This window comes from Antechinus flavipes, chromosome 6, assembly GCF_016432865.1.
Source record: "Antechinus flavipes isolate AdamAnt ecotype Samford, QLD, Australia chromosome 6, AdamAnt_v2, whole genome shotgun sequence".
NCBI lineage: Eukaryota > Metazoa > Chordata > Mammalia > Dasyuromorphia > Dasyuridae > Antechinus > Antechinus flavipes.
Window position 1 is genome coordinate 37,087,528 of NC_067403.1, and position 25,199 is coordinate 37,112,726.

The following is a 25,199-nucleotide window of genomic DNA, read 5'->3' on the forward strand; positions in this document are numbered from 1 at the left end:
CTTCTCTGGCTCATTTTACAGATGGGGAGACTGAGGCAAGCAGGGCGAAATGCTTTGCCCAGCATCACACAGCTGCTAAATGTCTGAGGCTAGATTTGAACTCAGGTACTCCTGACTCCAGACTCAGAGCTCTCTACCACCTAGCTGGCTCCTCTAATTTATTTTTCAAAGGAAAATGTCAAGTACATTTGAATCCTGTCTAGATAATCATTAAGGTCCCTTCCATCTCTGAAGCTTTGCTCTTAGGACCTTGCAACAATTAAGCTGTTTTCTTTCCTATCAAAGTGTACTGGTCTGGAACGCACCCCTGGTGGCTACAAAGCATCCAGCTCCCAGCTGCCCTCACTCTCCGCCAGCCAGGGCTTTCTTAAGGTCGCGTCTCATCTGGCTTAATTCTCTTCCTACTGGTGGTACTTTTTTGTGAATTCTTGTATGGAAATGAGTCTGTACCTTGTGAAGAGTTAACCTGCTCATGATGCAAAGGTCGGCTAAATATACAGTGACAAATGAGTATTTTCTGGGCCCAAGGAACAATGAATCCTTTATAGAAATCATACAAAAATATTACGTTTGGAAACAATCCTGCCTGCCCATCCCACTCTCTTATTCTCCAGTTTTCTCTCCAGGAACAAACCTCTCTCCAAGGACTGTAAATAAACTATAATCAAGCAATTAGCTAGTTTCTCCTAAAGTTGTGGTCCTAAAATTCTTGAAATGAACAAAAAGGATTCTTCTTCTCCTTGTTCCCCACCTAAAAATCATTATTATTTTTTTGACATGGAAAAAAAGGAAATTAACTAGTTTCTCCTAAAGATATTAGGGTCCTAAAATTCTTGAAATGAACATAAAGGGTTTTTCTCCTCGTCTCTGGCCTAAAATAATAATTATTTTTGACATGCAAGAAAAGAAATTAAATTGTGAACCATCATCTGGGCTTATGGGTGCATTCTGAAAAGTAAGCAAATTAGGCAAAATGATGCATTTAGGTTACGTAGCAGTCAGTCTGTCTCCACAATCTTTGTATTGTCACCATCATTATTCTCCTTGCCTCTGGATGTCATTCTTGCCTATGATTTGAGTTTCCAGTATTATTCTCCCCCTGCTTTCTATTATTAGAAACCCTAATGGGGAGAAGAGAAAGGACCTTGGTTTTAGGAGAATTCTCCCTGCTCATGCTGTCTATTCCTCATTTCAAGTCATAATCCCACCTGACATCAGAACCTTCTCCTCGGCAAGCCCATGCAATGTCATGGCCAAATGATTTTGACTTCAATGCCAGATTTAACTTCAAATTTCATTTGTTGGGAGGATGGTTGGAATCAAAGTGGCAGCCTTGTTCTTTCCATCTCAGAGATGGGGAAAGGAGATAGAGAAGGGATGAAAGAAAGAGAAAAAAAATCTATAAATAAAATGCTTTCCCAAGTTTTTCTTCAGGAGTGGGCTGTACATAATGAAACTGGCAGCCTTTGCTTCTCCCTAAGACTTTAAGGCAGCCTGCACATGTCTATCTGCAATGCACAGGAGAGAGTTAATGAAGCTGTTTTGGAGATGCTGCTCAGGACAAGACAGGGCGTTTGCAGAGAGGAAATTTGCCTCCCTCTTATTGCCCAGTTGACCTCCAGAAGAAGCCTGTTAAATCACAGGCGCTGCCTCCCGCAGATGTTCAAAACTACTCATTTGCTCTGCCCAACGGCGCTGACATGGCAGCGATGTACCACACTAAGCTGGGGGCAATCCTCTTTCAAATGAATGTGTTTGCCCAAAATCCTGAGAGAAAGAAATGAGAAAGCACCCTGTGCGTGATGGGTCGTCTGAGCTGTGGCTAGTTCCTAGAGCTACCAGAGCTTTGGGGGAAATCACTGATGCCCCATGAAGGAAAAAGGATGGTCTCTCAGAGTAGCACCAGGACCTGAGTCACCCCATTGTTAACATTAGGCCATAAATATATAACATTTAAAATTGCAGGATCTAGTACTGTATCATGTACAAAACTGAGCACCGAGTGTGGGTGTTGTGTGTGAGGTGGACGTCCTTCCTAGAGGGAGAGAAATACAGAGATTGTGGGACTCGTACCTGATCAGGAACTTTTCTGCCCGTGTACAAAAGTTTTAGAGCCATTTTGTACTTGGGACACACTGGACACGTATTGGAAATCGATGACCATGTCTTCTTCACCTCTGAAAGTCAGGTTTCTCCACTCTGGGGGACCCTTGGCCCTGCCCTTAATGCTTTCCATGTTACAAAGTAAAAACACACATGAAGTAAGTCATTAGAACAGCATTATAATGTCCATTTTAGGCATGGGAAAATTAAGGCCCCCAGAAGTTTTTGATAATTGTAACAGATAACATTTATATAGTGCTTTAAAGTTTATAAAATACTTTTCAAACATTTTAACTGGACTGTGAGGCAGGCCGAGTAGATATTATGACCCCCATGTTCGATATGAAAAAGCAGAGATGTTGACTAATATTCCTAGTTATACAGCTGTTAAGTGGAGGAGATGGGACTGGAACCTAGGCCCTTTAGTTTCAAAAGTCACACTTGTTCTTTCATGTCCCAAACTCAAAGAGGAGGTAGAAGACAAAAAATGGTCACCAAATCACAGGGTGACTGTTTCCTGCCTCAGTGAAATGTCTCAGGATTTTCTTTTTAGGGAAATCCTAAATCCCTTCCATAAAATCTCAGGTGGCCTCCTCTTCAATTAGGGATAATTCATTACAAACCTAGGGAGTTCATTCTACCCTAAGAGACAGCTTTAATTGTTAGGAAATTTTTCTTTACATTTTAAACTGAAATTCACCCTTCTGTAATTGTTATATTGCTTTTAGTTTTCTCTTGCAGACCGAACAAGCCTAATGCTTTTTCAACATGACAACCATTCAAATACTTAAAGACCTTTTTTGACCATCTCCACCTCATTGGAAACTTGAAATCCACCCCTGGGTCGCTGGCTCTGATAGGTGAGCTTTGGACTTATCTTGTAGGGCCCAGGTCTCCACATTTTCTTATCAGCTCACTTGGGGATCCCCTCCTTCCCTTTTCTGCTCTCCCGTTTCCAGGTCCTCTTGGTGTCTTTCCCCATTATAATTTAAGCTTCATCCAGCTGTCTTGCTTGCTTACATGTGTTTCCCTAGGACTTAGAAAAATGACTAACATATAAAAAACACTTAATTAATGTTCCTTCCTTCCTTCCCTCCCTCCCTTCCCTCTCATCCTTCCCTCTCATCCTTCCCCCTCTTCCTTCCCCCTCTTCCTTCCCCCCTTCCTTCCCCTCTTCCTTTCCTACTTCTCTTCCTCCCCTCTCTTTCTCCCTTCCCTCTCTCTCTCCTCCCTCCCTTCCTCCCTTCCTCCCTCCCTCCCTCCCTTTCCCCTTAGCCTTCTTCCCATCCTCCCTCCCTCCCCCCTTCCCTCTCTTCCTTTCCTATTTCTTTTCCTCCCTTCTCTTCCTCTCTTCCTCTCTCCCTTTCCTCCTTCCTCCTTCCCTTTCTTCCCTTCCCTCTCTCTCTCCTCCCTCCCTTCCTCTTTCCTCCCTCCCTTCCTGCCTTCCCTCTTTTCTCCCTTCCTTCTCTCCCTTTCTTCCCTTCCTCTTTTCCTTCCCTCCCTTCTTCTTTTCCTTCCCCTCTTCTCTTCTCCCTCCCTTCTCTCCCTTTGTTCCCTCCCTCCCTTCCTCCCTTCCCTTTTTCTTTCCCTTCCTCCCTTCCCTTTTTCTCTCCCTCCCTCCCTTCCCTTTTTCTCTCTCTTCCTTATTTCCTTCCTTCCTTTCTTCTTTTCTTCCTCCCTTCCTCCCTCCCTTTCCCGCCTCCCTCCCTCCCTTTCCCGCCTCCCTCCCTCCTTCCCCTTTCCCGCCTCCCTCCCTCCCTTTCCCCTCAGCCTTCTTCCCATCCTCCCTCCCTCCCCCCTTCCCTCTCTTCCTTTCCTATTTCTTTTCCTCCCTTCTCTTCCTCTCTTTCCTCTCTCCCTTTCTTCCTTCCTCCCTCCCTTTCTTCCTTCCCTCTCTCCCTTTCCTCCTTTCTCCTTTCACTCTTTCCTCTTCATCCTTTTTCCTTCCCCTTTCTCTTTTCCCTCTTTTCTCTCTCCCTTCTCTCTCTTCCCTTCCTCTTCTTTCCCTCCCTTTCTTCTCTCCCTTTCTTCCTCCCTTCCTTCCTTTCCTCCTTTCTTCCTTCCTTTCTTCTCTCCTTTCTCTCTCCCTCCCTTTCTCTCTCTCGCCCTCCCCTTCCTTCCTTCCTTTCTCCTCTCCTCTCCCTCTCTCTCCCTTCTCTCTCCCTCCCTCACTCCTTCCCTTCCTTCTCTCTCTCTCCTTCCCTTCCTTTCTCCCTCTCCCTCTCCTCTCCTTCCCTTCCTTTCTCCCTCTCCCTCTCCTTCCCTTCCTTTCTCCCTCTCCCTCTCCCTCTCCTTCCTTCCTTTCTCCCTCTCCCTCTCCCTCTCCTTCCCTTCCTTTCTCCCTTCCCATCTCCTTCCCTTCCTTTCTCCCTTCCCTCTCCTTCCCTTCCTTTTTCCCTCTCCCTCTCCTTCCCTTCCTTTCTTCCTCTCCTTCTCCCTCCCTTCCTTTCTTCCTCTCCTTCTCCCTCCCTTCCTTTCTCCCTTCCCTCTCCTTCCCTTCCTTTCTCCCTTCCCTCTCCTTCCCTTCCTTTCTTCCTCTCCCTCTCCCTCTCCTTCCCTTCCTTTCTTCCTCTCCTCTCCCCCTTCCTTTCTTCCTCTCCCTCTCCCTCCCTTCCTTTCTTCCTCTCCCTCTCCCTCTCTGTCCCTTCTCCCTCTTCTTCTTCCTCTCTCTTCCTCTCCTTTCCTCTCCCTTTCCTTCTCCCTCTCCCTCTCCTTCCCTCTCTCTCTCTCCTTTTCCCTCCTCTCTCTCTCTCCTTTTCCCTCCCCCCCTCTCCTTTTCCCTCCCCCCCTCTCTCTCCTTTTCCCTCCTCTCTCTCTACTTTTCCCTCTCCTCTCCTTTTCCCTCTCCCTCCCTCTGTCCTTTCCCTCCCTCTGTCCTTTCCCTCCCTCCATCCCTTTCCTTCCCTCCATCCCTTTCCTTCCTCCATTCCTCTCCCTTTCCTCCCGCCTTCCCTTCCTTTCCTCCCGCCTTCCCTTCCTTCTTCCCGCCTTCCCTTCCTTCCTTCCTTCCTTTCTTCCTTCCTTCCTCCTCTCTCTCTTTTTCTTCCTTTTGCATAACTAGTTCCTTCAAACGATTCTTGTGTTATAAGGTAGCCAGGCTTCTTGTGACCTGGTCACATCCCTCTGGACATGATTCATTTTGTCATTAGCCTTCTTAAAATGATGTTCCTCTAACTACATATTCTAGCTGTGCTCTGACTAGGATACCTCTCTCATTTTGAATATTATTTTCCCATTAAGAAAGCCTAATACAACTTATTTTTTGTGACTACTCTGTCATACTGTTGACTCATATAGAGTTCGCAGTTCATTAAAATCTTCAGCTCTTATTCATACAAACTGGTGCAGCCGTGTCTCCTCCGTCCTACACTTTTGTGATTAATTTCTTGAACTCTCAAGTGTGGGACTTCACATGTAAAAATGTTTTAGACTTATGGTGTCTTTGTTTTTAGGGAACTCCCAGTGAGGAAATTTCCTCTATAATAGACATCAATAACTACCTCAACTTATAGATTTAAGGGCTTGCCTGGGGGCACCAAGGGACTCAATAATTTGCCAAGGTTCCCACAGCTAGAATATGCCAGAGTTGAGTTTTGAACACAGCATCGAGTTCCTATTGATTCTAAAGCCAGACCTCTATACCCTGTATGTGATTGGGGACCCCTATTTTGCTCCCCCCCAACCAGAAAGTTTTTCCAGTTCTCTTTTTTTTCTCTTTGTTATGACTACTAATTATGAATCTCACTTTTAATGCTATTTCCTTCTGTAGTGATTTCTGACTTGTAAACTAGCTCTTGCTTGAGCTGTGGATTTGAGCTTAGGGCCATATTGAGAAACTTCACCATCATAGGCAACACCATTGTCTGTAACTATATATATATATATATATATATATATATATATATATATATATATATATATATCACAAGGTAGTACATGAGAGATATAATGGTAATATATATATATATATATATATATATATATATATATATATATATATTACCATTATATCTCTCATGTACTACCTTGTGAGTTAAAACCCATGGGTGGTTCTTTTTTTCTGGAGGGAATACCTTCCAAATAGTGATAGAAGTCTAGTTCCAAATATGACATCTAGGCAAAGGGTACCCCTGAAGAGATAGAAAGATGGCAGCCATTTTTAAAATGAGGAGTGTTGGGCAGTAATTGCTTCAACAGTCAATAAGAAACATTGTCATGTACAACCAAATAGCTATGATTTACAAGATAGGAGAGACTTTTGGGGGGTGGGAGGCTGCAATCAATTAAGTCATATACCCCCTTTAACAGGATTGTCCTTGAAAAGATCGCTTACCATGGATCTCTAGAAGCAGTTTATGTCATTTCTGATCCAATCTGGAATTTGGTGGAGAGAAAGGCTGTGGTTTGGACTTCCATGTTTGTGGTCCTTACTCTGCCTGCAAAGGGCAGCTCGTCGGTTCTCTCTAGTCCTAATGGAATTGCTTTGCTATAGACCAGTGTTCCTTATCCTTTCCCTTCAACTGCTGGGAAAACTTATGGAGCCTCAGCCCCCTCAGTCCCTTATTAAAATCTAGACCAAGAGCAAAGACGCTTCCCTCAGGCTTGATTTGACCCCCACCCTCACCTCCAAAACACACTAATTGGCTTTGGGAGTCTTTGGAGAAATTTCCCCTTTCAATGATGTGTTATTCTAATTCTTGATTCGCTAAATCCCTTCCCGACTGGTCTCACTTTTAATAATTAAAAACTCAATTAAGTGAAATCTATAAACACAGGCAGTGTATGGCTTTTGTTTCATTTGGAGCCTGACTGGAGTGAGGGGCAGACAAGTTTATAGGGTTTTCTGGGAGGAGCCAGAGAGGCTCATTAACCAGGAAAAGCATCACTGACTCCAAGCTGGCCTTCCTGAGCCCACGGCACTAATCAAGACCAGATTCAGTCTGACATGAAACTAGAGTTGACAGGCTACTAAGCAGGCAATGGAATGTAAGAAACTTGGAGCTGAGCAGCTGGAGGCTTTGGGAGAGCCCAGTTCTGAAATGTAATTTCAGCTCTGTTTCTCCATTTCCAGGTGATGGGAGCCCAGCTCAGGCCTTTGGACCTCAGGAAAGGTACATTGAGTCTCGTGGTTCTTTCTAGTCCCTGGAAGTTGCTTAGACGTTTGATAAGCACATTCTTGAAGGTTAGATTGGTAAGAAAACGTATTGTGTGGGGAAGCAAACATGATGGCGGGAAAAGAGTATCAGATTCGGAAGCAGAGTTCAGTGCCTGCCATATATTTATTATTTGATCCCCAATTTTCCCTCCAGAGCTAACATTCTGGGATTTTGATTTTACATCTATATTTGTGGCTTCCTTGAGTTGCCAGAAAAGTTGATAGGGGGAAAAAGTGAGAGATTATAATGAGTTAGGTCTCAGTTATGTGATTTTTCAAGACTTGACTTTATTGTAAATCAGTTCCAAATCACTACACTTGAAGCTCCTCTTGGGAGGTAAGACATTTGGGAAAGTGACCTTGACAAAAATAAAGAGAAATGGTGTTGGTTTGTGGACACCAGTAAGGAACAGCTGACATTTGTAAGCATGGGAAGAACACTTGATGGCAAGGTGCCTGGATTGTGTAACCTTCTTAGGTCTTGTGTTCCCAGGACCTTTGTCCCCCAGGAACCGAGAGGGTTGGAGTAAGAAGTCTCACCTGGACTTTGGAGGCCATGGTAGATTTCAGTCTGCAATATAATGCTACCTGGGTGAGGTAGGGGAGAGTTAGGTTTCTCTCTGACATAGAATGATTGTCTCCTATTTCACCGACTGGGGTGGTTGAAAAAGCATTGGGCTGGGAGTTTGAAGTCCTGGATTCTTCTGCTAACTAGCTGTGTGACCTTGGGCAAGAGCTGTTTAATTGCTGTGGCCCTCATTCTTCTTCTGTAAAGTGACAATAATATTAAGTACCCAACTTATCATCCATTTTTATTCAATCAAGTATTTATTGAGCATCTTGTCTATAGAGCAACCAGCCATTGTTATGAGGTTCAAATGAAAAGATACACTATAGAAAAATATATATAACATAATTTAGACTATTAAGGCTACATTAAGACTTTTGGTTCATCCCGTAGATGAAAACTCTTTTCCAAGGGCAAGGAATTGCTAGCATTAGGTGTCCCCCACATGGAATCTCTCCCCATTTCTTTGCCTGGGCTCCATTTTTTCTCAGCTCAGTTCATAGAATCACCTCATGAATTCTTTGATTTATTAATTACTCCCAATACAGAGGCTGCTGGAAAAATGCACATTTATGTCATCTTGGTATATCCCCAATAGCACTCCTGTGGGCCAAGCAAACACCTGCTTACATATTTCTTCTTTGCAGAGAGAAGTACAAGTATGAGCAGATGGGTAGCCAGGTCCGGTCCCCTGATATTCACTTAGGATGTTCTAGCAGGAGGGCCTTGGTTGATCTCAACTGCTGTGAAAGTTCACTGGGAGAAAAATCATCTCCATGGTAACCAGGGCCAAAGCTGATTAGTGCTTTTTGGATCAACATCCACAGTGATTGGAAGTAAATGAGTTTAAAGCTTGTGAAGACCACAGGGTAAGAGTTGGCTAGCTGCCTTTCATTCTCACTGATTATACACGTGAAGGGAATGCCTTCAAACTGTAGTTCAGAGGCCAAGGCTAGAGATAATAAAGACTTTTCTGATCATTAGAAATAATTCTGGAACAAAGCTGTAGAATCCTCTTCTCTGGTGGTCTTTAGGCCAGACAGATTCTCATCTATGCAGAAGAACTTAGGAGGACATAGTTGGGTCGTCAAATGGCATTGTATGAGTCATTTGGCACCGACATATCCCCAAACATAAGATTGGGTGGTACGATCCCTGTAGTCTCATCATGGAGTCAGACAGACAGAACCTCTATCTTTTTATGGAAGTAACAGGGCTCCTTCACCTTTTGCTGTTGTTGGGGCTTGTCCCAAATCTTTGTGACCCCTTTGGGGTTTTCTTGGCAGAGATACTGATGTTTAGTTTGCCATTTCCTTCTCTAACTCATTTTACAGATGAGGAAACTGAGGCAAACAGATTTAAGTGACTTGTTCAGGATCACACAGCTAAGAAGCATCTGAGGCCGGATTTGAAATCAGAAAGATGAATTTTCCTGACTCCCGGCCCAATGCTCTATACACTGTGCCACCTAGCTGTGTTTATACTTTTAAAATTTCATTCTATTTTCATTTGATTTCTAGCTTACATGTTTTTTCCCTGTGATAATCTGTATTATTACTCATGAATATAGTAATCTGTACCCTCCAGATAATTTGTATTATTATTCATATGTATAGTACTCTGTACCCTCCAGATAATTTGTATTATTATTCATATGTATAGTACTCTGTACCCTCCAGATAATTTGTATTATTATTCATATATATAGTACTCTGTACTCTCCAGATAATTTGTATTATTATTCATATGTATAGTACTCTGTATCCTCCAGATAATTTGTATTATTATTCATATGTATAGTACTCTGTACCCTCCAGATAATTTGTATTATTATTCATATGTATAATACTCTGTACCCTCCAGATAATCTGTATTATTACTCATATGTATAGTAATCTGTACCCTCCAGATAATCTGTATTATTATTCACATGTATAGTAATCCGTACCCTCCAGATAATCTGTATTATTACTCACATGTATAGTACTCTGTACCCTCCAGTGAGGGTGCAGAATGACCCGGCAAGGTGCTTGGTATCTTGGGGAGAGGTGCTTGTCTAGAACTTCTCTAGATTTCTCTAGCCCTGCAACCAAGACAGAGAAGCTGCAAGGCTTCTTTTATCACCCACATGTCCTAGTATCGCCAAATGCTAAAATCTATTTCCAGAGAGTTGCCCCCTCTTAAAGGAAATGCCTCCAAACTGCAGTGCTAGAGATCAAGGTTAGACACAATATGGAATTTTCTGATCCTTAGAATTAATTCTGAATAGGTACTTTGACCTTTCTATTTTTTACTTCATTGAACTGAAAGGGAATAACAGACTTAATCTTGAACAGTCTGAGTTGAGTCTAGGTTATATGGATAACCGATAAAGGGAGTTTTGTGACCAACTTGAGAAACTTCAGGGAGATGAGGCTTGTTTGGGATTTTGCTTGTACCTTCCTATGAACGGTACCTCTTGTAGAATGGATTTCATTGATGCCACAAACTTTGACCCTTGTCTCTTCCATTAGACTGGAAGTTCCTTGAAGGCAAAGAAAATTTAATTTTTGTCTTTGTATTCCCAGTTTTTAATCTGATACACTTAATAAATATTTGTTGATTGCTTACTTGATTTTTTTTTGTGGGAGGAGTAACTCATTGTATATCCCTTTTATAGGTGGTTCCTCCCACAAGTATTTGAGCCACAAGGGATGAAGCCAACAAATTCGGCTGCCATCAGTGAAACTCATCTTCCCCTAGGCCCCAAGGATTGGGATTGTACCTACACCCTCCACAGAAAGGTATAATCAAAATCCCAAAAAAGCCTTATTGATCATGGCTCATTGAAGAAATGAGGGAATTGCCTTGATTAATTGAATGCATGTGGAATTTTATCTGAACCAAGTTAAGAGGAAAAATAAACCCAAGCCACTCACACCAACACTTTTTCAATATGTGCACAAGAAAACACAAGAACATGTAATTTAATTGGTGGGTACTGTCTCTACCAAACCCCCTCCATGACCTAGTAGATAGTCTGCAGGAATTGCTATGGTTGAAAATTTTATTTTTCTGTGGTCAGCCCCATGATAACCCCTTCCAAATTTAGGTAGTCTGGTCCTTATATGACATACACAATCTTTTAGCAGGCTCATACTCAAAGGCTTTTAATTTTTTTATTATTATAAAAATAATAAGTTTTTCCTTACCTACTTCTCCTATCCACTTAAAAAAGGTAGAAGTAAAGAAAAAGAAAAAAAGAAACTCCACATCTCATAAGCCCAGTCAAGCATAACAAATTCTCACATTGGTCGCATTGAAAAATGCCTTTTTTATTGGTTCTTATTTCTTATTGGTCTATCTTCTCTCTGGCATCAGTGGGTAACATTCTTCCTTATAAGTTCTGTGGGATCATGATTAATCATTTAATTAATCAGAATCTCTAAGGTGCTCAGAATGACTCATTTAAAAAATAATGTTAACATATGGATTATTCTTCTGGTTTTGCTTATCAAAACTTTTCTAACATGACAGAACCTGACAGGAATTGTGGTCCATTGACATGGCCCCTGAGAATTCAGGGGTCACTTTCTGTATCACAGGGAAGTGTGAGAGGTGGTGTTTAGTGGTGACACTCAGATAGTCCACAATTACTTTGTGGGAAACATATTAAGGAAACATTAAGCCCATCCCATGCTCCAAAAGCAGATGTCAACAACTTTAGCTTTAGGTTACCAAGAACAGCATTTTTGTTGCTCAGTAACTCTAGAGAAACTATGACTCCATTTACCACAATTTCCAAGGCTCTGGTTCATCCAAATATTACTCATATATGTAGCTAATTGGAAATAAAAATAATAGGAGCTTTAATGGAGAAAAACATTAACTGTATACTGTACTTGATCCTATTCCAGAAAACTTGAGGATATTGGAAGGGAAAATATTCATACCATCCCTCCCCTCAAAGTGGCTTATACCACATGACTGAGCTTCTGTTTTCTTCTTTGGACAAGCCTTGTGTAATCTTACTGGAAATCTTTAAAGAAAATACACCCCAATACCCACAATCTGGGAAAATGAGCTAGAAACTTTTTAGTTTTGCACCAGTTATTCTTCCCCCCCCCCTTCTAAGAAGATACTCAGGATTAACTTTATTGGCTCAATCCTTCCTTGTCTCCTTATGAGTTCCCTGGAATATATATTTAAAAAAATATAACAACTTTTCATCCTTTCAGGCAAGGATCCCAAATACTAGAGGTCCTGGAAACCCAAAGACAAGGCTGTATGTGCACCAAAAGGCTGAGTGCTGGCCAGCCCCACATCACCCCTGACTTGAGGAGGCCAGTCTGGTGAAGGCAGAGTCCTTATCCTCTCTAGGGAGGTCTAGGCCATGACTTCTCATATTCTGTTTCCCAACTTTTTAGAAATTACTTTCCTTCCCACACTCTGTGGTCCCAACAGACTATCCCTGTTGCTGTTCCTCATATACAACATTTCATTTCTGGTCCCCATGCTCTTGCATTGGCTTCCCCCATGCCTGAAATGTTCTCTCCTCATCTCTTCCTCTCAGAATCCCATTTCCTTTAGGTTTTAAGTTCAAGCATCAACTCCTACATGAAGCCTTCCCTGATCCCATGTACTAGTGTGCTCCTTTATTTCTCTGTGGAAAATTACCTTGTATTGTTTTCTCTTCTTATTTATCCTGCCCATGCTGCGATATATCTATATCTATCCATCTCTCTCTCTCTCTCTCTCTCTCTCTCTCTCTATATATATATATATATATATATATATATATATATATATATATATATGTATATGCTGTCTTTCCCATTAGAGTGTAAGCTCCTCAGGAGTAGGGATTGTTTTATTCTCTGTATTTTTATTCCCAGTATGTATCACAGTGCATCCCTTCATGGAAAGGGATGCAATAAAGGCTTGATTGATTAATCAATTAATGATTTCTAATTCATCTGAGAACTTCAGCTGAAGTGCTATTCTTCCCCATAAGAAAAAGTTTGTATATGTGTGTGTGTGCATGTATATATACATATATACACATATACATACATACATATATATATGTAATTTTTTTTTTTACTATATTTCTTTTAACCTATGACTCGGAAACTTAAGTGTCATTTGTTTCAGAAAGTCAGATCCTTTACACTTGTTTTTTTCAAGTTCTTCAGTTGTTTCCATCTCTTCATGACCTCATAGATGTTGTTTGGGAGTTTTCTTAGCAAAGATATTGGGTGGTTTATGATTTCCTTCTCCAGTTTCCCCCTATTTTACAGATAGGGAACTGAGGCAAATAAGGGTTAAGTGATTTTGCCCAGGAACACAAAGCTACTAGTAAATGTCTGAGGTCAAATTTAAACTCAGATATTCTTGACCCCAGACCTAGTGCCCCATTCACTGCACCACCTACCTTCCTGACCTAGGGTTAAAAAGCCTTTTTAAGTCCTGATAGGGATGATGGGATCCTGATGACTAATTTTAGAGGATTCTATAAAACAAAACAAAACAACAACAAACCCAAGAATTTCAAAGACTTCAGTTGTTTGGTTTCACTCATGATCAGATAATTTCAGGTTCCCAAACAAATGAAAAAGAAGGGATTTGGAAAGGCAAGAAACAAAATCTCCCAGGTGGAATTCTATCAGAACATCAGTTATATCAATTCTTCCTCTCATATTTATGCATTTATTACATATCAATGGCTGCCAATAAATTGTAGTTTTTGAGATTAATGTTAACATTAGCCCATTCTTACTATGTGAGAATGAGTAAGATGTCCATTGTGGAAGTATTTGTAACTCTATGGACAAAAAAAACAACCACCAACTAACAAAACCTGACACAGATTCAAGATGTTATTTATTGTCTTCTTCCCCATCTATAATTACATTTGGGATCTCAATAATGATCTTGTTTTAAACTTCTTCAATTCCCTCATTAAATGGATTCATGACATATCTCTGAATTAAACTGTAAGTTTTAGCAAAGCAGAGATTTTTATCTAAAATTTGCATTGTGATAGTAGGTGGAAAGTATGTTCCATGGAGTCAATGGACACCCTTACAGTCCCAGTTGGGAGATGCAGCAGAAAGATGGTTAGACTTGGAATCAAGATGCCCGAGTTTAGCTCTTGCCTCAGACACTTACTAGGAGTATGATCCTAGATGTCACCCTCAGTTTCCCCATCTGTAAAATGGGCATAATAACATCACCTACTTCACATATAATATGGAAAGCACTTTGCAGCTTTATGCAGCAAATGTAGAGCTAGGTGATGCCATAGTACACAGAGAATTGGGGCTGAAGTCAAGAAGACTCATCTTGAGTTCAAATCTAGCTTCAGATAATTACTAACTATGTGATTCTGGACAAATCTCTTAATCTCATTTGGTTCACTTTCCTCATCTGTAAAAAATGGGAAGCAGAAGGAAATGGCGAACCCCTCTAATATCTGCTAAGAAAACCCCAAATGGAGTCATAAAGAATTGGACATTACTGAACAACACAAAAGCATTTTACAAGATTTAAGATGTTATATAAATGCTAGCTATTATTATTAATCATAATAACAATAACAAAACTTCTTAAAAGCTGATGGGAATTACTCAATTGGGAACATGTAGAAGAGAACCAAAACTCTTTTCTTATTTCACAGATAAATGCTGTCCTCTGGTTGATCTACAGAGAGAAATCAAATCATGTTGAAGCAATTCCTTGCCTTTTACTGGGCTTCCAGGGGCTTCTACCATCTTCTTCTTCTTCTTCTTCTTCTTTTTTTAAACAGAATGTTTGCTTTATACCATCTTTGTCTTTTAAAAAGCATTTTTGGTAACTATCTTGGGCTTGTGAGAGGCAATGTGGTATTGTAAATAGACTCTAGAGTTAGTTTAAGTGACCTTGGAAGAGTGACTTTTAGCCTCTCAGTGATGCTCTAGGCCAGTGGTCCTCAAAGTGGAGTCCAAAGAATTGTTTGGGGTCTCTGAAACCCTTTCAGAGGGTCTACAAATTCAAATTTATTTTTATTTCTAATATAGTAAACAGCTATAAATATAACCCAATGTGAACAAAAACTCTGAATAGATCCTCGATAGTTTTTTAACAAGATGAAGATACTGAGAACAAAGGTTTGAGAACCACTGCTCTAGGCCCATGTGTTGTCAGGATCTGCTGATCTGCTCTGGTAGAGGGAAGAATTTTCCATGCCATTGAAATCACAGGTATGGAAGAAAAATCCTAACTCAACCTGTAGACATCTCACTTCAGTTATCACTATGTCTTCTCAAATAGGAGTCCTTTCTGCTGAATGCTCCATTTTATTGTTTTTTTAACTGAAAAACAGCAGTGTCTAGAAGCTGTTTTCCTCATTGCTGACAGAAGGTGGAATAATTAGAAGTTGACTACAGCACGTTTTTATAGAGTAAAATGTTTTCCAGTTCAGTCAAGGAACTGAATTCACCATAAATAAGACCAAAATAAAAGAGTCTTCGCATTGAATTAAACAAAAATCCCCACCAATGCTTTGAAAAAATTGACTTGGGTTCCCCCAGCAGAATTTTAATTTTACATTTTAGTTCATGCATATGATACAGATGGGGCACTCCACAGATGAAAGCAATGGGGGCATCAACACTGCTAAGTAAAACAGACTTCGTGCATTAGTCAGGCAGATGAAGGTTGAAGTCTTGCAGAGAAGGAGCTGTTCTTGGCTTCCTGTTTGCCCTGGTTCTGCTGGTTGTTTTTCCAAGACATGGATGAGTATCCTTGAAGTTGCGGTTAATTTCTTAACATTTATTTGCAGTGGCGTAAATATATTTTAACTCGTGTATCTTTCTCTCACTTGAGATCTGGTGACCAATTAAAATGACTGTATTATATAAACTAGAGAAGCTTGGAAGGTATTGATTTCCAAAATAAAACCAGGGAATTTTGCATAGCATCTGGGGAAAACAACAAAGCCTTTAAAAAAAAAAAAAAGATACATCATTTGAAAACAGTTGGGGGGAATAAGCCTAGAGACTTGCCTTTTGTGATGCTATTCACTTCAGGTCACTTCAATTCAATACAATCCAACCATGATTTATTAAGTTCCTACTACTTGCCTTGCAAAGAGAAAAACATTCTCTGCCCCTATTAACTTTCCATTCTACCAAGTGGATCTGGCAAAATTCAGTCCATCAGAGAAGTTATTTGAACTACTGTTCCCTCTTTTAATCAAAGACAAAATGAAAATACAAATGAGGTTAGGGACTGGAAGTGGGAGAAGAGGAGGAGGGGGAAGAAAGAGGGAGGGAGTGAAGCAAAGAAAGAGAGGAAGAGAGACAAAGACAGTGAGAATGAGATAGAGACAGAGACAAATACAGACACAGACAGAAACACACACCCAGAGACAGCGACAGAAACCTCTAACCCTAACCTTCCTTTCCCATTCTAAAGCAGAACAAAGAAAAAGAATTGAAGCCTTTCCTAGCATGTCTTCAAGAAATAATCACCCAGGTTGCTTTTGACTTTCTCTGGTTGATTTCCCAGAGATAACCCAACTGAAGGCTTCACTACACCGTGAAGGCTTTTCTGGGAAAGCAGGTCATTGTGCCAAAAAAATAATGTAAACAAACAGCAAACATCATTCAAAGAGTGGAGAAAGAGGAAATTCAGAGTTTTTTGCCTTTCCACTGATTTCTTGCCAAAGGCCATTGGGTTTGAGGAGGGGGATGAATGAAGGGTCATGATTGTTTGAAACTTACTAGGATTGTCAGGGCAGTCAAGAAGAACTATAGTTGAGATAACGATTTAGATCTCAGGACTGGCCAGTTGGGCAATGAGATAGATATTTAAATTATATTTAGAAATCTCCACCCCATCCCCTACACCCTCCTTTGTCTCACTTCTTTGAAGACAACATCTGCTCGTAATGATGTGGCAGTCCACAGGCTAATGTTGTTCAGCTGGATCTACAGATGTCACTATGCTGTAAACGGGATGTGATAATTTCTTCATTTTTTATGTGACACTTTGAAAACACCCTATTTTTTTCATTTAAGAAGATCAAACACCACTAACCACACATTTTTGTATGGGTTTTGGTGCTACACAAATTATCTTTTCAAAGTTATTCTCACTTGGTTTCTTCCCTTGTTTTTATAACCAACTTTTTTTTTTTTTTGGAAATAGATTGTCTGAGGTCTGAGTGGGAAAAAGAGAAAAGGACTGCAGGCAGATCATTTTTATAATATTACAAATGCTTTGATTGATTGCTTATCATTACCTGTTGGGAAATAATTCCCACTAAGTGTCTTAATCCTGAGTATGACGTTATTGGGGGATCACATATTGCTTTGCTTCTAGCAGTAAACATCTGAAGTCTTTCTCATGAATAATTTTAAAAGCATTTATTACAAGCTTATTATGTACTAAGCATTGTACTAAGAGCTGTAGACACAAATGCAAAATTAAGAACTATAGATACAAATGCAAAAGCTCATATTGAGCCCCTCAAGGCACTTACATTGTAAGTTTTACATTGTAAAAGCAGGGCTCAACCCATATAAGTTGATGCAGTTGCAGGATGAATGGCAAAGCCTGGTGTTGGAAAAACTTGGAAAAAAATAAAGTCGAGGAATTAATATTTAAGCCTCAAGCTTTGTCATGTATGCCTTTTTTTTTTTTTTTTGGTTCCTCATCTCCTTGCCCAGAAGTATTACTGAGAACCCAGGAAGGGAAGTATCCTTAAATACTTACTTAATAGTTGTGCTGCTTAACCTCCTGAATTTGAGTTTCCTTATCTGTAAAATGGGGATAATAATAGTACTTACCTCACAGCGTTGTTCTGAGGGCAGCCTAATTCTGGTCAACCTTTCTGTCACGTTAAAAACTGCTGAACATCTTTTCTTAAATTCTCTGGATTCTCTGAGTTTTCAGGGTACGCCTCTTTCCTGGATGATTGATTGATTAATTCCACATGTGACAGTCTTTCAACCTTAAAGACAACCATGTGTCCTCTTTCCTCCTAAATCCTCCTCCTGCAACATAGACAACATTTTATCTTCTCTCTTTGTAATCTGGTTTCCAGATTACAAAAGATACTGTTGCTTTCTCAGTTGACAAATTGGTCAGCTTTTCCTCTCACTTTGTATCTTTCTCAACGTGTCTGCTTCATGTGGCACTGATAAAGTGGCTTGGATACTTTCCTTTTTGGCTTTTCTTGACTTCATTTCTGGTTTTCCTTCCATCTATCTATGTGACGCCTCCTCCTCAGCCTCTTCATCATCACTAGCACAGCTTCCCCCATAGCTCTGTCCTGGGCTCTCTTCTATTCTTCCTTGTAACCTTATCAGTTTTTGTAATTTCCACTACCATTTCAAGGCAGTTGACTCCCAGATCTATATATCTAGTTCCCAGTCTTTTTCCTAAACTTTCAGATCAGTTGCCTATTAGATATTTAAAACGATGTCTTGTATATATCTTAAATTCAATATACTCAAAACTGAATTCATTGTCTTTCTCTTTAAACTTTCCTCCCTTTTAAACTTTCCTTTTTTTCTGTTTGAAGAATCACCATCCTTCTACTCTCCTAAGTTCATTATGTCTTCTTTCTTTTCATTTTCCCTCATGCCTCACAAGTTGCCAAACCTTGCTGTTTCTCCCTCTACAACATTTCTCAAACCTGCTTCCTTCTCTCTATTCCGATAGTTGTTGCTTTAGCTTGGGCCCCCATCACCTCTGGCTTGGACCACTGCAATAATTTTTAAGTAGAATTTTTGCTTCAAATTTCTCCCTGTGCCAGTCTATCCTCCAGATCACTGCCAAAGGATTTTCCTTAAACACAAATCTGATCAGGTTTCCTCTCCTTCATTAACTCTAGAGGTTTTTTATCCATTTAGGATAAACTATAAAGTTGTCTGATTAGCTTTTTTATTATAGATTTTTATTTACAAAACATATGCATGGGTAATTTTTCAACATTGACCCTTGCAAAACTTTCTGTTCCAAATTTTCCCTTCCTTCCTCTCACCCCCTCCCCCAGATGGCAAAATACATGTTAAATATGTTAAAATATATGTTAAACCCAATATATGTATACATAGTTATATAGTTATCTTGCTGCACAAGAAAAATTGGATATAGAAAGAAAGAAAGAAAAAACCCTGAGAAGGAAAACAAAAAATGCAAATAAACAACAACAGAAAGAGTGAAAATGCTATGTTGTGTGGTCCACACTCAGTTCCCATAGTCCTCTCTCTGGGTATAGATGATTCTCTTCATTACTGAACAATTAGAATTGCTTTGAATCATCTCATTGTTGAAGAGAGCCATGTCCCTCAGAGTTGATCGTTGTATAATCTTGTTGTTGCTGTGTATAATGATGATCTTATTCTGCTCATTTCACTCAGCATCAGTTCATGTAAGCTTCGCCAAGCCTTTCTGAAATCATCCTGCTGATCATTTCTTACAGAACAATAATATTCCAGAATATTCATATACCACAATTTATTCAGCCATTCTCCAATTGATGGGCATCCACTCAGTTTCTTGTTTCTGGCCACTGCAAAAAGGGCTGCCACAAACATTCTTGCACATACAGGTCCCTTTCCTTTCTTTAAGATTTCTTTGCAATGTAAGCCCAGTAGTAACACTGCTGGGTCAAAGGATATGCACAGTGTTTGATAACTTTCTGAACATAGTTCCAAACTGCTCTCCAGAATGGTTGAATCCGTTCACAGTTCCACCAACAATGTATCTGATTAGCTTTTAAATCTCTACACAATGTTCCCAACCCAATTTTCTAGCCTTGTTGGATATTACTTTCCTTCCCATACTCTGTGATTCAGCTAAATTAGTCTCCTCTCTCTTCCTCTCCCATGACAGTCCATCTTCCCTCTCTGTGTCTTTACATTGACCATTCCACATATCTGTAGGGCACTGCCCCCATTACCTCTGCTTCACGAAGTCCTCTTCCATTGAGATGCAGCTCAAATACCATCTTCTTCATGAAGCATCAAGCATCTCTTGATTTCACCAACTAATAGTATCTTCTCTCCAAACTGTGTTGTATATAGTTGTGTTTATTCACTTTATTTTGATGATGATACATACATATATATGTATTATATATACACCTACTAAAGTACCTGGCACATAGTAGGTACTTGATAAATATTTGCTAATTAAGTATTTCAAAAAACTTAAAGCCCTCTATAAAATCCAGTTACTTTTTAAACCAGATTGATGATTGTTATCATGTAGGGAACTCCTTCACTCATGCAGGTATACACTTTCTCTCCAACCTACAATTTTAGAGAATGACCTGGGACACTGACAAATTAGGTTCTTGTTTTGGTTCACACTATAAGTATACATCAGAGTTAGGACTTATCTTGAATTCAGGCAGTGATGTGTTCATAAAGGGTTTAACAACTGGATCCCTAAGGGGATGAGTTGTATACATTGGACTCTTTTATGGTTAACCTATATTTAAAAAAAATATTTTCTCCATTCTTTTTTTGGTCTAGGCAATTAATAAACATAAACCAAATCCTGAATTTATAATGTTTTGTTGGTTTCTGAACTCCTACTGAACACTTAAAAATAAAAACTCTCTAAAGCTGAATACCCCTGGATCCAGGTCTTCCTGACTCAGCTCTCCATCTATTCACTTCCCATTATACTGATGATTATAATTGTGATTATTATCAGTATTACCACCCTGCTGTAAGAAGCCTCCTGTTCTCAAAATTTTTCAGCATTTTCCTTATCAGTCCCTCAGTTGCTATTCTACTTGATCTGTTCTTAGCTTTCTTTTCATATCTAGCTCTCGTTGCTTTAGAAGAACATGACCCTTTTCCTGACATACACCAAATATCCCCTGGTTCTCTAACCAGAAAGAGACCCTGGCTGCTATCCTCTCTCCTCAAGGCTCTGTTCCTAAATCTCTGGACTTGTTCTATTTTGTCCCATCAGTAGCCTTTTCACCCTCAGAGTTCACTTTGCCCCTGGGGCCTCTTTACTCTGCAATGTTCATTTCTCTCTGGCTTTCTCACCAAGGCCTCTTTCTTGGAGTAGTTGGTTATTCCCATAATCTCCATTTAAAAAAAAAATGCCCAAGACCAATCATATCATCCTTCCTTTCCAGACTCAACTTGGATCTGGCACTGAATTGATATGGGAACAGATTTCTGCCCTTCATAGATAGTTTTATCTCCTATTTATTTCAAAGAGGAGGTGAACAGCATTTGGCCAAAATAATCACCTTGTAGGTCTATGTTGGCGTGTCTGTCATTTAAATATAGTAGAAAGGAGAGCAGAGTGCTAAATCTCTAGTTGGCTTCAAAATTTAATATGGGACCTGGCGAGCCCACGTCTGTATTATAAAACTCGGTGGCGACTGCTTTACAGTGTTTCCAAATCCCTTCTGTGAAACTCAGCAGAAAGGAAAGCTCTTTAAGCTAATGTAATTGAAACTCAAAAGCAGGCAAACCAATTTAATATCTTTTTGGGGAGAGAGGCAAGGGGATGGAGGGAATGTTAACACATAATTAAATCCACAGCAAGAGTGATTACACTGTGACTTTAAGACTGTTAAAACTCTGAAGTTCTCTATAAATTAAACAAACACTGTTTTGGCTGTGCTATGTTTATATCGCAGACCCAGGGATCTCTCTGCATGATTCTTTTTTTTATTATAGCTTTTTATTTATAAGTTATATGCATGGATAATTTTTCAGCATTAACAATTACAAAATCTTTTCCAATTTTTCCCCTCCTTTCCCTCAGCCCCTCTCCCAGATGGCAGGTAGACCAATACATGTTAAATATGTTAAAGTATATGTTACATGCAATATATGTATACATGGCCATACAGTTTTTTTGCTGTACAAGAAGAATCGGACTTTGAAATAATGTACAATTAACCTGAGAAGGAAATAAAAAATGCAGGTAGAAAAAAATAGATTGGGAATGCTATGTAGTAGTTCACCCTCATTTTCCAGAGTTCTTTTGCTGGGTGTAGCTGGTTCTATTCATTACTGAACAATTGGAACTTATTTGGTTCATTTCATTGTTGAAGAGGGCCACATCCATCAGAATTGATCATCATATAGTATTGTTGTTAAGTATATAATGATCTCCTGGTCCTGCTCATTTCATTCAGCATCAGTTCCTGGAGCAAGTCTCTCCAGGCCTTTCTGAAATCATCCTGCTGGTCATTTCTTACAGAACAATGATATTCCATAACATTCATATACCACAATTTACCCAGCCATTCTCCAACTGATGGGCATCCGTTCAGTTTCCAGTTTCTGATCACTACAAACAGGGCTGCCACAAACATTCTTGCACATACAGGTCCATTTCCCTTCTTTAAAATCTCTTTGGGGTATAAGCCCAGTAGAAACACTGCTGGATCAAAGTGTATGCAGAGTTTGATAACTTTTTGAGCATAGTTGCAAATCGCTCTCCAGAATGGCTGGATGTATTTATAATTCCACCAACAATGTATCAGAGTCTGTCTCAGCCTTCCCACATCCCCTCCAACATTCCGCATCATCTTTCCTTGTCATTCTAGCCAATCTGACAAGTGTGTAGTGGTATCTCAGAGTTGTCTTAATTCCATGCATAATTTTTAGGCTCATGTGCAAAGTACCATGGGATAAGGAGTCCATAATTTATTTGAACACTTGACTCATAATTGGGAAAGCTAGAGGACTTACTTTTTTTTTTTTTAATATTTAGCCTTAAATCTTTACTTTCTTAAAAATTTAGCCTTAATTTTAGGTTTGATTGGCGAAGTATTTGCCAAGATATAGAGGATTCGGTTTTGGATTTCCTTTTATTCTCCAGTCATTCTTCTAGGATTTTTAGAGTGAAGCCTCTGAATAAAAGTCACATAGAGGACCCAAGCTTAAGGCCAATGCTGGGATCCTATATCTATGTGGATTCTGGCTTCCAGAAATCAATGAAGCAGCTGCTAATTAGCAGAGTAGCTTATGCCCTGTAGAAGTATGCAGAAGAATGGTTATTATTATTTGAAATAATAATAACAACATTATATAGTACTTAAAAACACTTTCCTCATATTTCTAGACTGTGAGGTCAATAGTGCATATATTATTATGTTCATATTTTGCAGGTGAAGAAACTAAGGCTCGGAAGGACAAACTGATTTTTGTGAAACAGTCGATGGTTCTAGTAAGTGGCAAATCATGTTCTTGAACCCCCACCGACAAGTGCTTTTACCTCTTCGCCAAAGCATCTCTTTCGTGAATGAAGAATAACCTCCCAAGAGATCTTGGACATAGGCAGGTAGCGAAAGATAAGTCTTGTTCTGATGGCCTAGTGACATCCAGTCTATAAAAACAGTCAGCTGAAGATGTGTTATTTGATCATGGTTGAAGGGACTTTTTCAGAATGGATTCCACTCATACCACTCCAATCTCTACTCACCAAATCTTCCCATATACTTTGGGGAAAATAAATTCAATTTGGCAAACATATGTAAAGCTTCTGCCACATAGTTCTTAAAGACTAGGTCAGTGAAGGATAAACGTGGAGGTCCTATGATTTGAGAAGGGCACCAGATATGGTGTCAGGAATAGAATGAGTCTGCTTTCTGTGGACCAGTCTAGCGAAGCACAGAGAAGCTCATCAACAGTGGTGATTTATTGATTGTTTAATGATGAATCATCTGACTGTGGCAATCCATGAAACAAGGCAGCTATGTGGTGCAGTGGATAGAACACCAGGCCTGGAATCAGGAGCACTCATCTTCATGAGTTCACATCTGGCCTCTGACACTTCCCAGCTGTGTGACTCTGGGCAAGTTCCTTAAGCCTATTTGCCTCAGTTTCCTCATCTATAAAATGAGCTGGAGAAGGAAATAGCAAATCAGTCTAATATCTTTGCCAAGAAACCTGCAAAGAGCATCACAATTAGCCCCCAAAGGGATCACAAAGAGTTGGAGATGACTGAACAACAAATTCATGAAGCAGGGGTAATAAATACAAGAATTTTCTCAGTCCCATGTGACCTCCTGCTTCTGCAATGAGTATGGATGAGGGTAGAAAAGGGTAAAGAGGGTATTAAGAATCCTGGATTTAAAGTGTAAAATATTATATATTTTTATATATTATATAAAATATTTATACATGTCACATATATTTATACATAAAGTGAATATAAATATCAACTTTGTACTGTAATAACTTGTATTATAAATATGAGAGCCTCATCCAATGACCAACAAGTACATAAGAAAATAATTAATAGTTTTCGGTATATACAGGTAGGTGGCACCATAGTGGGTAGAATACCTGAATCAGAAAGGCTCATCTTGAGTTCAAATCCAACCTCAGACACTTAATAGCTATGTGACTCTGGATAAGTCACTTTATTCTGTTTGCTTCAGTTTTCTTATCTGTACAATGAGCTGAGGAAGGAGATAGAAAATCATTCAGTATCTCTGCTAAGAAAACCCTAAATGAGGGTCACAAAGAGTCAGACACAACTGAACAACAAAAATACTGTGTATATATAAATATATATATAAATATGTGTGCATACATATATATGCAAAATATATATATACATGCATATGTATGTATAATAGTAATTTCTATAGCACTTCAAAAACTTTACATATATTATAACATTTGATGCTCACAAAAAACTCTGTGATAAAGGTATTATTATTATTCCCATTGTACAGAGAAGCAATGGAGGGTAAGAGAAGCCCAGAGTTATACTACTAGTAAGTTTCTGAGGCAGGACTCCTACTTAGATCTTTTTTCAGATTTATTTTTACTCACTAGCATTATATTTTCCCAAATATATGTAAAGATAGTTTTACATTCATTTTTGTATGACTTTGTGTTCCAAATTTCTCTCCCTCCATCCCTTACTTCTCCGCCCAAGACAACAAATAATAAGATCTTGATCTTACCTTCTTAGATCCTTCTCTCCAATTGCTTGGTGAGGAGGCTGAACCAGATAAGCTCTAAGTTCCTGAATCAATGACTTCAGTCCTCTCTTTATTACACTCTGCAGCTGCAAGAAGGGAATTGTATTAGTATTTATATTTTTACTATAAAAGAAGACAAATGGTCTGGTCACATGAACAAAGGGAAGGATAATGGTAGACAATTATCCATTGATATCTTTGTGATGTCAAAAAAATACAAAGAAGGTCATGTAGGAAGTTGGGTGCACCCCTTATGATGAATTCATAAAAGGACATGGGTAAGAGTCCTGTGCGATGGGTAGACATAGCTGGATGGGAAGCTATATTACTAGAGAAAAATCCCCAAATTGATGACATCACAGAGCCATTGACAGACGGGCAAGCCCTTGCCCTGGGCACTGAGGATCCAGAAAAAGGAATAC

The 25,199-nt window shown here is 39.5% G+C and overlaps 1 protein-coding gene across 13 annotated transcripts in view; it reads left to right on the forward strand.

Moving 5' to 3' along the window:
• Positions 1 to 23,314, forward strand: part of SPATA18 (spermatogenesis associated 18) — a 66,331-nt gene extending 43,017 nt beyond the window's left edge. For 4 of the 13 annotated variants that reach the window (XM_051966647.1, XM_051966648.1, XM_051966644.1 and 1 more), the window contains one exon: positions 22,951 to 23,314. In XM_051966647.1, the coding sequence (XP_051822607.1) occupies positions 22,951 to 23,033 (83 nt within the window). In that variant the 3' untranslated portion in view covers positions 23,034 to 23,314. Of the gene's footprint in view, positions 1 to 2,831; positions 2,964 to 7,174; positions 7,215 to 8,473; positions 8,696 to 10,485; positions 10,610 to 22,950 lie in introns of those variants that run through there. The other 9 variants (XR_007948450.1, XR_007948449.1, XR_007948447.1 and 6 more) reach the window with 9 other exon arrangements.
• Positions 23,315 to 25,199: the final 1,885 nt, after the last annotated feature.